At 40.3% G+C, this 16181-nt stretch overlaps 1 protein-coding gene across 3 annotated transcripts; it reads right to left on the bottom strand.

Moving 5' to 3' along the window:
- Nucleotides 1-587: 587 nt before the first annotated feature.
- RIT1 (Ras like without CAAX 1) lies at nt 588-15992 on the bottom strand. 3 transcript variants are annotated; one of them, XM_033924340.1, is made up of 6 exons: nt 15828-15992; nt 9727-9860; nt 8294-8350; nt 7589-7662; nt 6739-6930; nt 588-5159 (listed from the first exon to the last, which is right to left on the bottom strand). In XM_033924340.1, the coding sequence occupies exons 2-6, from the start codon at nt 9824-9826 to the stop codon at nt 4929-4931; spliced, it is 654 nt and encodes a 217-aa protein (XP_033780231.1). In that variant the 5' UTR covers nt 9827-9860; nt 15828-15992; the 3' UTR covers nt 588-4928. The 3 variants fall into 3 exon arrangements, with proteins under 3 accessions (XP_033780231.1, XP_033780230.1, XP_033780232.1); XM_033924339.1 differs by lacking the exon at nt 15828-15992 and adding an exon at nt 15551-15785; XM_033924341.1 differs by lacking the exon at nt 15828-15992 and adding an exon at nt 15633-15777.
- Nucleotides 15993-16181: the final 189 nt, after the last annotated feature.

The raw sequence follows: 16181 nt of genomic DNA, 5'->3' as shown, positions 1-16181 counted from the left end.
AACAAAGTGAAATGCGGCCACGTCAGGCACACGTTTAATTAAATGCTTTTTGCTTCATATTGTTTGGTCTGCTCTCTGTTCTGATATTCTGTCATTGCAGATCATCTGCCTCTCTTATATTGCTAAAAAGCTACCATTTAGGCATGTGGATGCTTCTAAAATAATCACCATACCATCAATACTAATTAACATAAAACGGTCCCTTCTCCATTGTGTGGAGAAGGTAACAGTATTGGTTTGCCACTTGATTACAAAGGAAGGTTTTAAAATCTTTCCATGTTATTTTGTATGTTGCCCATCATAGTGTAGTTCCTAATATTAACATGTAGCTTTTGCACACACTATTGTTACATTTTGAATGGCATTGCTAAATTGTACACTACTTTCAGCACTTATAGGAAAAAGGTAGCTTATGAATGAAATAAATGATGGTGGTGAAGCCTGAGCTAAGCTGTACAATTCTCACAGTAGACTATGGGTTATTGTTAACACAGACCAGGTACTGAACTGGATTAACAGCAACCACATGACTCCAGATTGACATGAAAGAACTATCAAGTTCTGCAAATGTAGAGACCAAGCTCACAAAGTATTGAAGTAATTTTATTAGAATTATGCATTTTTAAAATTGTACATGCATGAGGAAGTCTTATCAGTAAGACTGCCTAAAGTCACATCTTGAATGGCAAACAAGTTTAGAATGATCATCTATCAGAGATCTGACTATCATAGTGGTCAAGGAAGCTGTGGTAGTTGTAGGTATCTATAGAAAATTTTACTGGAACATTATAAAATGCATTTTGATGACTCAGGGCAGGCACATTGCAGTGGAGCAACCACCTCCATATAAACCTTCATTAAAAAAAAGAGAATGCATGATCAACATTACCACAGTCTAATGCTGAACCACTATATCACTAACTTTGTTTCTGATAAAATACATTTTCCATTTGCTTCTCTAGAATGTTGTTTGTGGTGTTATTTTCTAGACATTAATTTGCACTCACAAAGTGTGAAAAACAAGTAGGAGAAATTAGCCAGTGATAGGTAACCTTAGATAAAAAGGAAGAACGATTCTTCCTCACACATACACCCCTGAGTTTTAGTCTGCTGGTAGATAGGGGATGTATGCTGCCATAAGCTCCGTAGCTTAAAATTAGAACATGGCCCGTTTTCACTCATCTCCTGCCAACACAACCCACAGGAAGGTGTGGAGCTCCTTAATACTAAATTAAACTTTCATTCTAGGGTCAGCCCTGGCAGCGGGACTTCTCATTTAACTGTAATGATGGCTAGTGTACTTCTCATGAACTTTAGTACCTCCTATGTTGTAATCCCACTGTAAACTGCTAAGCAGTTAGTCTCCTCTTCTGGTGCAGCTCCTAAGTTTAATGTCAGTTACACACTTCCACTCTTCTCCCACTGATTCCAGTGTGCCTGGGGATCAAAGTCCAGCAATATGTGCGCTTACAGTTTCTTGTAAATACACAACTAAAGAGAATCTACATAATCGTTTATAGACTATTTATTAATCATCTACTATAAAAATATTTCAAGATATTTGTTTTTTAAAGGATTCTCTACTACATTAAAACACAAGCTATGTCTGTGCAAAATTTTAAAGTGAAACAGCGTACAAAAACAAAGGCTGAATGAATATTGGTTGTTGACCCTTAATTTCCATATGTCTAAATGGACTATCAAAACTCACAATTCTCTGCTCATAACATGTTAAAAAATACGAAGTGCTTAGTAGTCAGTTTCAATGGCACCTCAAGGAAAAGACTGACTGAGGACAGTATAAAATAGGGAATGGAGGATAACAGAATTAAGGCAGAAGAATTTCTAAACACAAACTAGGTAACATAAGTGGCAATCTTTGCATTTCTACCATCCAGCATGCCCAGAGGATTCCCCAAATTGCAAAAGTTAATTTCTCCACATTTCAACTATACTTTTCTCTAGGGCTGAAAAAAAAAACAAAAAAAACCCACATCTCTGAAAAACAGGAACAAAATGCTAGCAAGAACACAAAGTTTATCATGGGGATCGCAAGTCATTGAACCAGAAAGTGATACAGTAGACTTTTCAGCAGACAACTGCTGGAAATGTGATACAAAAAGGGTCTCTTTCAAAATACAAAATGATTAAATCTTACTTGGAAAGTCTTTAAAATATATACCCGTTCTGTTTATTGCTCAAATTGTCCACCCTTAACCCTTTTTAGTGGTTCTCAACCCTCAGGACACAATTAGCCAGTCAAGTCTTCAGGATATCCACAATGAATATGCATTGTGTAGATCCTGAAAGCCTGACTGGCTAGGTATGCCCAGAAGACTAATTTGAGAAGCACTGCCTTGGTTCCTCAGATAAGGGTGAATCTCTAAGCATAACAACGAGCATTAACTTGAAGCTAGAGCTGACAACACTACAGTTCCATCCTGTCTTCACCCTGCTTCAACTTAACCATCTGACACCACATAACACATTTCCTTCCCATCTCTCCAACTCCCTTCAAGCTGTACTTGCATTACATCCAACTGAAACACTACAACATGGAGCTCCCCTATATTGCAACACAAAAAATGCTGTGTAGTCTGATGTTATTGATGCAGACTGTATTAAGAAGCTAATCCACAAACTTGGAGCAATGAAAATCATCCACAACTTTAAAAGAATGAAGTGGTCCGTGTTTTGACCTAAATATCTGCCTCAGGGATCATTTAAGTCGAAACATGGACAGTATTGGGTTCTCTTCATTCTTTTAAAGTTGTGCATGATTTTCATTGCTCCAAAGTTGTGAATTATCTTCTTAATAAAGTCTACATCAGTAACATTAGACTCCAAGTTATATTTTGTGTTGGACTTCTGTTTTCCTGTGGATTCAAGGGGTCAACTCCTCGGTTGATTCTGCTCCCCTATACTGCACCTAACTAAAAAGTACCTTTGTGAATATAAGTTGTCATTAGCAAATATGGCACATGTTAATAAGTGCATGTAACCAACACCAAGATGAATCGCTTATCTCCAAATCACATAAGAACTGCCATACTGGATCAAACCAAAGGTTCATCAAGCCAACAATGGCTAATCCAGGTCACCTACCTGGAAAAGTCCCAAGAAGTAGCTAGATTCCATGTTACCAACCCCCAAGGATAAGCAGTGGCTTTCTCAAGATCTATTCTAATACCAATCTATTAACTTTTTTCCCCAGGAACTTATCTAAAACCTTTTCTTTTTTAAGCTCAGTTATGCTAACTACTGTTACCACATCTTCTGGTAATACATTCCAGAGCTTTTCTAAGCAAGACAAAATATTTTCTCCAATTTTTTGTCAAAGTATTACAATATAACTCCATGGCATGTCCCCTAGTTTTTGTGTATTCTAAAAGAGTAAACAATCGAATCACAATTACCCATTCGACTCCACTCTGGATTTTATAGACTTGTCTCCCCTTAGCCAGGTCTTCTCCAAGCTGAAGAGCCCTAACCTCTTAAGCTTTTGCTCATTTGAGAGGAGGTCCATCCCTTTAATCATTCTGGTTGCTCTATTCTGTACCTTTTCTAATTCAGTTACATATTTTAAGATGCAGTGATCAGAATTGCAAACAATACTCATAATGTAGTGATACAAAGGCATTATGGCACTTTGATTTTGTTCTCTAATGCTTCCCTAATATTGCCCAATACTGTTTGGGTTTTTTTGGCCACCACAGTACATTGAGCAGCATTTTTCAACATATTTTCCACAATATTTTCCCTTGTGGGGGATTCCTACTGTAGAAATTACCATCATGTAGCTATAATTTGGGTTATTCTTCCCTATGTGCATCACTTTGGTTTTTCTACGCTGAATTTCATCTGCCATTTGCATGCCCAGTCTTACAGCCTCCCAAGGATCTCCTCCAATTTCTCATAATCCACGTGCAATTTAAAAGTACTGATCTCAGGCCCAATCCCTATGGCACTTCTCTATTTGCCTTCTGCTATTGCAAGAACTAGCTGTGTAACCCTACTCTGTTTCCTGTCTCTTTAAGCAGTTACCAATCCACCACAGGACACTGACTTTTATCCTATGGCTTTTTCACTTCCTCAGAAGTCTTTCATGAGGCACTTTGTCAAAGGCCTTGAAAAGCCAGATATGCAAAAACCAACTGACTCACCTCTAGCCATGTTTATTCACACATCTCTAACCTTACTGCAATCTGTCCCCCATGCAGTGTGGGTTAATATATATATATTTTTTTTTATTTATTTATTTATTTTTTTGGGGGGGGGGGAAGACACACACACGTTTTGGTCCCAAATCAGTAGAAAACAAGCTGTACCAACATAGTACAGCTCAGAGATTCTGGCTCCTGTAACTTATTTCACATAGGCCTTTTTGTTTTTAAGTCACTCCCAACCTAAACAAAAAAGGCTCTGTAAACCTGTGACCATGACTAAGACCACGCCCTAGCTGGAGCCACAGTGATTTAAGCCTTCTTGAGAATAGCTGCTAACTGAACACTGATTTGTGTCCCCATAAAAAGTAAACTAGGAAAAGCTAAAGACAATTCAGAAGATGGCACAATCTCCCCTTCCAGAGCAAGATTTGAAATTGCGAATTGTAGAGTTCCCAGAGTAGTCATAACATGGCTATTACTCTCTCTAACCAAATGAGACAAGCTACTAAACATATTAAAATGTAAACTGGAATTGTCTCAGGTGAACCTGGAACCAGTGTTGAAGGCAAAAATCAGTCTAAAACAGAAGGAAAATACTTCCATAATATAAACTAGAAATATCTAATAGTTCTTTTCCCTATAGGGACTGATTTCAGTAACTAGCTTTCTTAATTATTATAATAACAATAAAATGTGTAATCTTAGTGCTGAGGGTTTGGTCACATCCTGCAGTTCACAAGCTTCAAATGCATTTCTCTCTTTTCAAGTCACTGAATCCTTCTTCTTTCGGAAAGGCGACTTCAAGCGCTTCCAGACACTGGTTTTTGGTTTGGATTTTTTCTCTAGAGCAAGTGCAGCTTCTTTCTCCTTCCTGCGAATTTCTCGCACTAGGGCATGGAACACATCATCAATGTAATAACGGAAGGCAGCCGATGTCTCGAAGAAGGGGCTGCTGAATTCTTGGGCCAGAACTTTGCCTTCTTCTTTAGAGACCTAACAAACAGCAAATACATAGTAAACATTAAAATATAGCGTTGTCCTAACACGGATCAGCTAACATATTAATTACAAAAATACTGATTTTGGGACAAGGCACAAACCAAATTGAGTTAGCTAGAAATACTATAACATTCCCTCAAAATACAGTGTGGCTTTGTAATTAACATGCTACTGGCATAAAGCTACTTTTTTGTACAGGCAGTCCCCAGGTTAAGAACGTCTAACATACATCAGACTCGTACTTACGAACCAGGATCCTGCCTCTCCCTTCTTGTCCGAAAGCAACCCTCTTCCTTTCCATGTCTGAAGGTGCTCCTCATCATCCTTCCCTCCGTTCTGCGTCCCAAATTTATGCCTCCCTCTCATGGGTGTTTACCTCCACTGGCTGGCTGCCTCCTCCCAGTCGCACTTCTCTTCACAAAGCTGCGAGCAGCAGCTCCTGCACATGACCCATGGCTGACCTGGAAGCCTTCCCTCCTATGTCAAAGGGAAGGTTTCCGGGTCAGCCGCAGGCCATGAGTAGGAACTGCAGCCGAAGCATTGAAAAGAGAAGTGCGGTTGGGAGGAGGGAGCTGACCAGAGGACGTAAACAGCTGCAGGAGGGAAGGAGGAACAACAAGGGGTGTTTTGGGACATGGAAAGGCGGAAGAGGGGGCATGTTGGCATAGGAAGGGGGAAACAGAGTTCCTTTGGGACACAGGAGGGAGGGAGCGAGCAAATTCTTCAGACAAAGGATTGAAAGAAGGAAGAAAGGAGGGGGGAGCATGAACTTGGGACATAGAATGGAACAATGGAGGGAGTAAGGGAAAGATGCTGAGGTAGGGAGGGAATAAAAAGAGAGAATTGGTAGACATGGGTGTGTGTGAGAGGGAAAGAAATGGTGCACATGGGGAAATGAAGAAAGCCGTGCATTGTTGGGCACAGGAAGGGAGAGAGAAATATTGGACACGGTGGTGGAAGAGGCGTGAGATACAGATGGGGAAGAGAGATGAGGGAAAAATGTTGGATGTGGTGGTGGAGAGAGAACAGTGGGATGGATGAAGAACAAAAGCAAGTGTAAGCCTCCTATCTTTTCTTTCTATTTAAACTACAGTACTTTATTTTGAACACTGTTTCTTTAATGTTTTTATAGACTGTGCACTGTACAGGATCCGAGTTACATATAAATTCAACTTAAGAACAATTTAAAAAACGGAACTCGTTCTTAACCCGGGGACTGCCTGTAGGTGTTCTTGGATGTTTGAGCAAAAGGCCAATGTGAGAGTTAAGAAACAGGCAAGTTTACCCTTTCCTGGGACTGAAAATTGGTGACGGGGACTTTTGTTCTATTTTTCTAAAATTAAAATGTAATTGCGTAAACAATCGGATGGCAATTTATGGACAAAGTAAAAAAGAATGATTCATTTCTTACAGTACCAATACAGTGCACAGATGTTCAGGAAAAAGCTATTGGAGTAACATAAGAGAAGGTAGGACTTTTTGAAGCATTCCCTTGCTCAAAAGGCCAAAAGAGAAAAGGCAATATTAACAGGCCATATATTGAGAAACACATTTTTGTTAATGTATCTCCTACCTGCCGAAGCTGGGCCAAATCTGACTTGTTCCCAACAAGAACTACTGGTGTGTTGTCAGTGCGTCGAACACGATATATGAGCTGTTTGAACTCTCGCACTTCATGGAAGCTTCGGCGATCCGTAATTGAGTAGCAGATGATAAATCCTTCACCCGCTCTCATATACTGGTCCCTCATAGCTGTGAACTCTGCCTTCAAGTAGAAAAGAACTGTGTTTATGCCTTACCCTCCCAGCTTGCAAAGCATCCATGTTTGTTGCCATTCCCTTTTTACTCCCCTACCTCTAGTCCCTTATATTTCCTCACCTAATTAATATGTATAAGCCTTTGTCCTAGGTCCATCTTAATTAGATTGTAAGCTCATTTGAGCAGGGACCATCTCTTGCATGTTTGTTGTACAGTGCTACGTGTGTCTGGCAATGCTTTATAAATAATAAATAGAAGTAATTCAATTTTTGGAGACAAGCTATGCTAGGCCCATCATGCTTTATGTTTCAAGTTTATTTAAAATTTGATTAATCGCCTAATCATGTATTCAAGGTGATGTTCAATATTTGCAAACATCTGAAGAAAGTGGATAAGCACAATAGTTATCCAGACTCCACCAAAGAATTAAAGAGAGGGCGAGGCAGCCTAATAGATGTCAGAAACAAGGACAAGAGATAGAATTTCACTCAAGTCATGCAGTGAAAAGAGAAGAATTTCATATGTACCTTTTTAATACATGATATCCACCCAAAAATCACTACAGCAGAATGACAAACAGACACATATATAGAGAAGGATGGTCAAACGATACTGGATGCAATCTGGGCAGTTAACACAAGATGGCAGCAGAAGTACTGGATTACCTGTCCAGCTGTGTCCAAGATATCCAGATTTGCTGGCTCATCATCTATCCGAATTTGTATTTTATAAGCATCCTCTAAAAGAGGAGGAAATATAGCCTTTACTTAAATGAATCACCACAAAAAAAAAAAAAATCCCATAATCCAAACATATGTGATAAAAGCTTTAATTGGTATTAGAATCACCAGTAATCTTCCCCATCAATTTATGTAAATAACTTCAGTGATGCATTACCCACCGCTGCTGTGGTACTGCCATGCAGTCCTGAACTCAAACTTCATCTACTTTTCTGAAAATGACATCCAAGACTTAGCACGCAATAAGGCTTAGTAAAATGGTCCCTAACTAAATGCTAAGTAGCCCATCTTATACCTATAGGCTTCTTAGTATTTAGTGTATTAATTCCATTAGCAAAATAACTCCTTAGTTCATATCTGCATTAAAGAGAGTTTACTCAGAGAAGTGCAAGGTAGCAAATGGAAGGTATGTGGAAGACGCTTATTTGGTGCTGACCGCACTAACCAATGTGATCAAAAATAAAAGTCAAAATTCACACTCCTCCCCATTCCCCCCCCCCCCCCTTGTTCTGTTCTGCAATCTCTTCTTTAATAAAAGCACATTCAGGTAATGGAGAGCTTTCAAATACTGAGTCCAGCAGAATTTTTAACTACTAAGATAGAAGAGAAAGCAAGGGAAGATTCTCTTACCAATGGTGGGGTCGTGGTCTTCAGGAAACCGGTGACTGATGAACTGCATCGTCATTGCTGCCAACAAAAAGACAGTGGGTGCCTCAGGTTCTGATTATTGCTCTCAACATCTAAACCAGTGATGGGAAGTGAAGCAAATGTCTACATCCTTTAACGAACACAGACTGCCCTTTTACTTCTGTACCTTCACCCTGACTAGCTCTGCTGTAGTGATAGCCTTTAGTAGGGGCTATCATCCATAAATTTCTTTGCTGAAAAGCATTGCATTTTATTTCTTAACTTTTATAACATCTATCAAGTCATATAAGTTGTCATCTGTATATGTACAATAACCTACACTCTTAATAAAAGTACATCTATTTGTTTATAAGTACATGAAAAGTAAAGCTATGGTCTCTGAATTATAAGTCTATGAACAAGAGCAGCACATCCTCAAGCACATCCTCCATTAGGCAAGAGTCCAGACACATTCACTGTACAAGATGTTTCCTAAAACTTTCCATGAAGCAGAACATCAGCACCTGGCATAGGAAAGCCTAGTAGAGCTGTTCAGAGGTGGCTTAAGTAGTCTGGGGGGGTGGGCTAGTGAACCATAGAGAGGAGGACCCAGGTCCATAAGCCAAACCACTATATTCATGGTGAAACATGTGCACCCCCCCCCCCCAAAACCCTATTGTACTGCTATATAGGTGCCACCTGCAGCCATAAGGACTATTGTGGTGGTAGACATGTGGGTCTAGTAGGTTTTAGGGGTATTTTTTGGGGTTCATGGTGTGGTGTTTATGTGGCACACTTTTTGTGAAGTTCGCAGCTGTACCTGTAAGGTGCCCCACTACTCTGTTGCCATGTCTGGGTGTCTAGTCCATCACTTTGCTGACCCTACCCATATCCAAAAAGTCTTGTTCTAGGCGTTTTTGACTTAAAAAAATTTTGGGATGAGAATGGGGTATAAAGATAGACCACTTAGTGGTCTGGTTAATCAAATGGTTGGAGTACTAGATGATTCTTGAAAAAAAGAAATATTTTAGATGTATTTTTCAAGAATGGACTTTTAGCATGACCGACTTTGGGCGGCTAGCGACTTAGGCCCAAAATGGACTTAGACATATTTTTTTATTATGCCCCTCCACGTCTCTTGCTGTTGTTGTAGTTGCTAGTGGTAATAGGTATTAACTTGTATGAATAGATCTGCTTCAAATCACTTTTTTAAAAAAAATATTTTGACTAGTTTGCTTCTCGTAATGAAAACTAAGATTTGAATATTACTACTTATTGTATGTGTAATGTTCTCCCTCCCCCTTGAAGACATTACTTGATTTACTTAGCATGATAATTTTGTGATGCAATCAAGGAAATATTTTGATAAAAAATAAGGGAAAGGTGTTAGGTCTTATGAAAAACAGCCTGTGCTTAAGTCAGCAAGATGAACTTACCGCTTTTTCCAACCCCACCAGCTCCGAGCATCACAAGCTTATACTCGCGGGACTGAATGTTGCTGGCAGTACTAGTCTGTCGGCCAATAGAAGAGTCCATTTCACCAGAATACCTGGTGCTTCTCTAGCAGAGTCTGCAAAAAATTGAAAAAAAGAGGCTGGTGGCACTTTATAAACTAGCTAATTTATTAAAGCACAAGCTTTAAAAAACAAGAGTCCATTTTGTCTACTATAAATTCACAGAAAACAAATTCACCTCTCTGATCGTATCTTGCTCAAAGCTTGCCTCTACCTCCAGAGCTGCGCAATAAGAAAATAGCTGACTTTCTAACACAATTGCTCTCCAAAGTTAATTAATTTACACACTATGCAAGTGGGTGTTGAGGGTTTTTCCACTCATTTTAGGAAATTATATCTGTACTAAATGGAATGTTCCACAGCTCCACGCTTGGTAAGCTACATGAGACAGGAAATTAAAGGTGATATGGCTCATCACAGACTAATGAACACACACCTTTGGAGAATTACTCTAGCAGTGGATTAAGGCGAGCATATGAGAAAATAATTTGTAATAGACAAAACTGTATAGAAAAGGAACATATAACACAAATACCGGTATTTCTCTTTTTGGCATTTGATAAAATGAGTTACTCCATAATGCAGAATGCTTCAATCTTTCAGCAGAAATAGAAGTATGTTGCTTGCACCAGACCAAAGTGTGACTTTTGTTGAGTCTACTGCTATTTACAAGCATACCAGCTGTTTCTGGCCTGGGACAGAATCACATGGTGCATCTTAAAATTAACTTCCCTTTTCTGGACTTCTGGGAAGCATCAATAATATATTAAGCTTCCTTTAGACCCTCCCAACATGTGGTTGACAGCACACCATGCAAATGATATCCAACAGCATCAAGTGACTGCAAGGCAAACAAAACTCAAAGGCCCTGTTTTATAGCATTTCCGATATCAAACCATAACTATGTTTTCATCTGATATTAGCAGTATATGTTTGCCAGCTCAATCTAGGTCAGGCCTTTTCTGCCATGCTGCAATTTCAGGGGTCTATTTACTAAATATGTCCTCGGAGGAGAAATCATGAATTACTAAATAAAAAATTCCTCAAAATAATCTAAGGATATCATCTACACTTATTCTTCTTATATGGTACCTTCAATGTTTTATGGAGCTGAATGAATCTCTCAGGTTGAACAATGCACCCTGAACAATCATACTGCCATAAATGCTTAGCTTAGGGGGTCTCCTTTCCATTGCCATTTCATTCCGAGGACAAGCAAGAGATGAGATTACAGCATGACTCATTAGAACAGAACTTGCCTTGTGTTTAGTGGCCCATCTATTTATCCCAACGGACTCTGTACCACCCATCGTATCCCCATCTATACATTTGCACTTGGCCCCTCAGCTACATGGTAATCTATTATAGAAAAGTATTAACATCATGTTATCTGCATGTTAATGCATGCTTATTAAGTGTTTCATTGGGATTATGCTGACGTTGTTATTTGAATGTTCTAATCTAATGCATGCTTATTGGGCATTTCTTTAGGATCATGCTGTCATCGTATTATATCTCTGTTATCTGAAATTCAGTGCTCTTAAATGTGAATTTTTTAATACTGTTTCATGGTAGTCCTTATTATTTTCATTTTGCTGATTTCAAGTTTACCTCATTGATCATATTTATGTTTATATTTGGTCATTTTACTACTGTTAACAAAATTATACATTTTCCCCCTCTTTCACTAAGTGGCAGTAGAAGTTTCTACCGCAGCCCCGAGCACTCATCAGGCCATTAGAAACCTCTATTGCAGCTTAATAAAAGAAGGCTTTTATGTCAAGTTGTACTTGCTGTACACCACCTTGGGTGGATCTCTTCATAAAGGTAGTTAATACATCCCAATAAATAAATAACTCATTTTTCATGCCTCCATTAAACTGAATTCTATGTACAGATGAGAAACATAGAAACATAGAACTAGACGGCAGATAAGGGCCACGGCCCATCTAGTCTGCCCACGAAAAGTCACACGTTTAGTCTAAGCACATTCTCTTTCAAGGCCTCAAGTTGAAGCAGGCATAGCCTATAGGTGGGTCCCTGAATGTGTAAGACCAGCCCTAATCTATTGTGAAGAGCTGGTTCCAGAATTGGGATCAGAGCAATCAATGTTGGTACAACTGCCTGGGAGAAAGAACGTGAAAACAACCCATGGGAGTTGCTCATCGACTCAAAATATTTTGAATTGCCAGTCTCTCCCTGCAGCAATATTAAAAAAAAAAGATCTATATATAGATAAGCTATGTTATGACAATACTTCCATATAGCTCTCTCTCTGTCTCTGTGTAAGAAGATCTTTTACTAATAGCTAGCATATGTTCTCTATTCCTATGATTCCTGCTGCACATAATATGAACTACACTTCTCCCTCTGTATTCGCAGGGGATACGTTCCAGCTATAGCCGCGAATATGGAAAAACCGCGAATATGAATTGTATTTGTTAATTGCGTTTTTTTTGTAAAAAATAGCGGTTTTGTTAATAAAACCACAAATAACATAAAATTCATATTCGCGGTTTATGGAAGGGACTACAGTACAACTAAATACTATGTTAGTGGAATAACGATACAGTACAGTACTGTATATATTAACTTTAAGCAGGCAAGCGATTTTCTCTATGCATGCTGGGAAGCAGCATTTCACTCTATGGATGCTGGGAAGCAGCGTTTTTCCCTGTGCACGATGTGAACCAGCGATTTTCAGGGTTAAAAGTTTTTGAACTTCGATTTTGTAGGAGAAATCATGGAAGCTGAGTGAATATTGTTAAAAGTTTAACTTTTTTTACATTACAGCAAAAGGAAAGGAACATTAATCATGACGTAATTTGGGGGGGGCAGAGCCACCCGACGAAAAATCACGATTATGTGAAACCGCGAGTGCAGAAACCGCAAATACGGAGGGAGAAGTGTAATCATTAGTAAAAGAATTTCTAGATACAGTATGTATATAAAATCCCCAGTCCATTCACAGCGCCAAAAGTGAATATTTAAGAGAAAGTGCCAAATTTTCAAATTATCACAAGCTTTTGATCTCTTACAAGCTTCCACCATCTATTCCATAGGTGTAGAGTACCTGATAAGATTGTGAACCTTTGATGGGCGATATGTCAAATAAAGAATAGCTTGTGTTGCAGCAAGAAGGGACTGAGTAACTCTTCCTTCTCCTTAGGAGGAGAACAGAGCCTCACCCTAGGCCAGTTGTTCTCAACTTTTTTCCCGTCGTGACACCCTGAACACTAAAATTCACAGCTTAAGGAAGTCCACAAGCGCATATGCCTTTTAGTATGAATTTGCCCATGTAGTATCAGAAGGCTGAATGCGACACTTCATTCTCAGATTTCTCACTTGTCACAGCAACAAATTCTGGTGTTAACCCCATTGCCTGATGCTATGGAGCAACAGAAAACCCTGCAACTATGGTACTCTGAATCTAGGGGGGGGGTAGCGGGGAAAGAGCAATGAGGATTTCGAGAACATGACTCTGAATTTGCAGGCACCGATGGTCGGTAAGGAAACCACCTGCCAGTGGACATAACCAAAGGCTTTTCCAAATAGCAGCTGAGGCATAAAGGCAACAAGACTAATATTCCACACGAGCCACCACGCTCACATTACCCTCTCCTTATGTCACTTCATTGGCTCCCCATCCGTTTGCAAATACAGTTCAAACTGCTCTGTCTGACGTACAAATGCAGTCACTCTGTAGCCCCTCACTTATCTCCCCCTTTGCTCCCCCACCCCATGAACTCCATTCATCAGGTAAGTCCCTCTTATCTAGACTGCTGGATTAAGATCACTCTAACCTCTGTTCCATCCCAAACCTTTTTGCTTTAACCCTCCCTGTTGTTAAGCCCTTATTTATCATACTTTCCATCAACAATTGCATTTCTTTCCTGGTTTTTTTCCCCTTTCGTAGCGTATGTCCGCGATTCAAGTCTAAGTTTGCGAGGGGATCTGATCGAGACTTTCAAAATACTGAAAGGAAACGACAAAACAGAGCAGGAAAAACAGTTATTTACAATGTCCAATGTGACACGGACTGGAGCTGAGGGGGGACAGGTCCAGCACAAATATCAGGAGGTTCTGTTTCACGCAGCGAGTGGTGGACACCTGGAATGCAATCTCAGAAGAGGTAATTGCAGAATCCACCATTCTAGGATTTAAGGGAGAGCTAGATGTACATCTCCTTATGAGTGGCATTGAGTGATACGGGTAAGGGTAAACTAGATGCACAACTCCTTACGAGAAGCATAGAGTGATATGGGGACTAAAACTATGCCAGGGTACGGATCGCCGGACTTGATGGACCTAAGGTCTGCTCCGGAGATGGCAATTCTTATGTATAGTTCCCCTATAAGCTGTAATTATGTACACTGCTTAGAATTTTGATTAAGCGCTTAATCAAATTTTTAACAAACTTGAAACTTATCTGTACACTCCTCCTCCACTGCCAACTCCAGACTCCGACCCTTCTTTCTTGCCCTGAACAGGCTGCCAGAGTCAATTTATTCAAATGCAAGCTAAAAGCCCACTTTGTCTCATGCATTTTGGAAATGTCATCTGGTCAAATCTTTCTGATCTGCCATCCTATTATTTTTGGGGTCATTATGGAATTGTCAATTGGTTGAATCTCCAAAAGGTGAGTTGTTTGGTAAGGCAGCAGCTTGTGGGGTTTTTGGACATGAAAGATGTATTCTTTTTCAAAAAGCATGTATGATTGGTCATAAATGCATATTGCAATATTGGTTACAAAAAGATCCTCCAAGTTATTGGCATTGGAGGAATCAATTCCATCGTTTAATTTTATTTGAGGTTCGTAAATTTCCTAAAAGAACACGATTATTTTTTAAAATCTGGGATCCTTATATACAAAAATTATCCTCGAAAGCAAGAAGTATGATTCTTAATACTTTATATTAGATTTAAATAAATGTGGGGTTTTTTTTTTTTATTTATTCTTATTTAAATATTTTTGTTTATTTGGTGTTCTGTGTCGCCTTTCAATCTGGGGTAGGGAGGGTAATTGGAATGATTTTAATATATATGTATGGAGTGGTGAGGGGGGATATAGGGGAAAAGTGGTTTAGATATATTAAAATATATTTTGGAGGAATGATAAAATGTTTATGCAAAGGTTTTATTGTGAATTTGATTGTAAAGAATGTCTTTTTGTATCATATTGTTGTATATTTGTTTGATTCCTTCAATAAAATGTTATAACATAAAGCAGATAAGTTTTTAAAATAAATAAACTCAACTCCCACTCACTGTCAGATACCTCTCTACCCACTGTATCATTCCTTCTATCAGAAACTCCCCCCACCCCCATGTCTTGTGTCTGCCTGTCCAAATTAGACTGTAAGCCCTTCAGAGCAGGGACCATCTATCGAATGTTAAAACGTATGCGGTATGCCCGGAACAGGCTGCCAGAGTCAATGTGTCAAGCTTGTCTCTAGCAGTATTCAAATGCAAGCTAAAAGCCCACTTTTTAAAAAAAATTTTAAGCAGATAATAAGTTTTTAAAATAAATAAACAATAAAATCTTATAAACATACCTAAATAAACTTTTAACTCCCACTCACCCTCAGATCTCTCTCTACCCATTGTATCATTCCCTCTGCCAGAAACCCCCCCCCCCCCCGTCCAAATTAGATTGTAAGCCCTTCTGAGCAGGGACCGCCTATTGAATGTTAAATGTACAGTGCTGTGTGTACGCCTAGCAGCGCTATAGAAATGATAAAAATACCGTAGTAGTAGCGGGGGCGGGATGGGTGCCCCTGACCTGAAGAGCAGAGGTCCTCGTGACAGCACAGCGAACCCCCACCCACCTCTCGGATTTAGCCGGGGAGCATCACAGCATAGCGCCCCCTTCAGGCGGGGTTGGCAGCGGGCCGTTGACGCGTCCCCAAGGCCCAGGGCCCCCCCCCCTTTGACGGCGCTGGGAGGGGGGGAGGAGGCGGGAGAGACCCAGTCCCGGGAGCGCGCGCGCTCAAGCAGAAAAAAAAAAACCAACAAAAAATCACCTCAAAATGGCGTCGCTGGGCGGACGCCGGCGGAAAGGGAGGCGGGAAGGCCACCGCCGCGCGCCCGCCACTCCGTCAGTCCCTCAGGCCGCGCGTGCATCCGCGCACGCGCCCCTCCCCAGCGGCCGCAGCCAGGCTGACGCGGGCCGCGAAGCGGCGCGTGACGGGGGACGGCGGGGCGGGGCCTGCGCTGTGCGCAGGCGCGGCTTCGCCTTCTCTCACGCCCCCCCCCCCACCCCCACCCCCTTCCCCTCCATTCAAAATCAGGAAACTTTATTCGTTACACAGCCTTGAGCTGACTGACAGTTAAGCTCGAGCTGTCGGCCTAGTCTTGGGATGAACTTACAAAGCCTG

Source organism: Geotrypetes seraphini, chromosome 16, assembly GCF_902459505.1.
Source record: "Geotrypetes seraphini chromosome 16, aGeoSer1.1, whole genome shotgun sequence".
NCBI lineage: Eukaryota > Metazoa > Chordata > Amphibia > Gymnophiona > Dermophiidae > Geotrypetes > Geotrypetes seraphini.
This window is presented reverse-complemented; position numbering and strand designations above follow the sequence as displayed.

What these genes read in the sequence shown, in the direction of transcription:
- RIT1 (XM_033924340.1), bottom strand. Translation starts at nt 9,826, where the DNA reads ATGGACTCTTCTATTGGCCGACAGACTAGTACTGCCAGCAACATTCAG. An exon ending in TGGTGGGGTTGGAAAAAGCG is followed by an intron (nt 8,351 to 9,726) that starts GTAAGTTCATCT and finishes TTTTGTTGGCAG; the next exon opens with CAATGACGATGCAGTTCATC. An exon ending in TCTTGGACACAGCTGGACAG is followed by an intron (nt 6,931 to 7,588) that starts GTAATCCAGTAC and finishes TTCTACTTGAAG; the next exon opens with GCAGAGTTCACAGCTATGAG.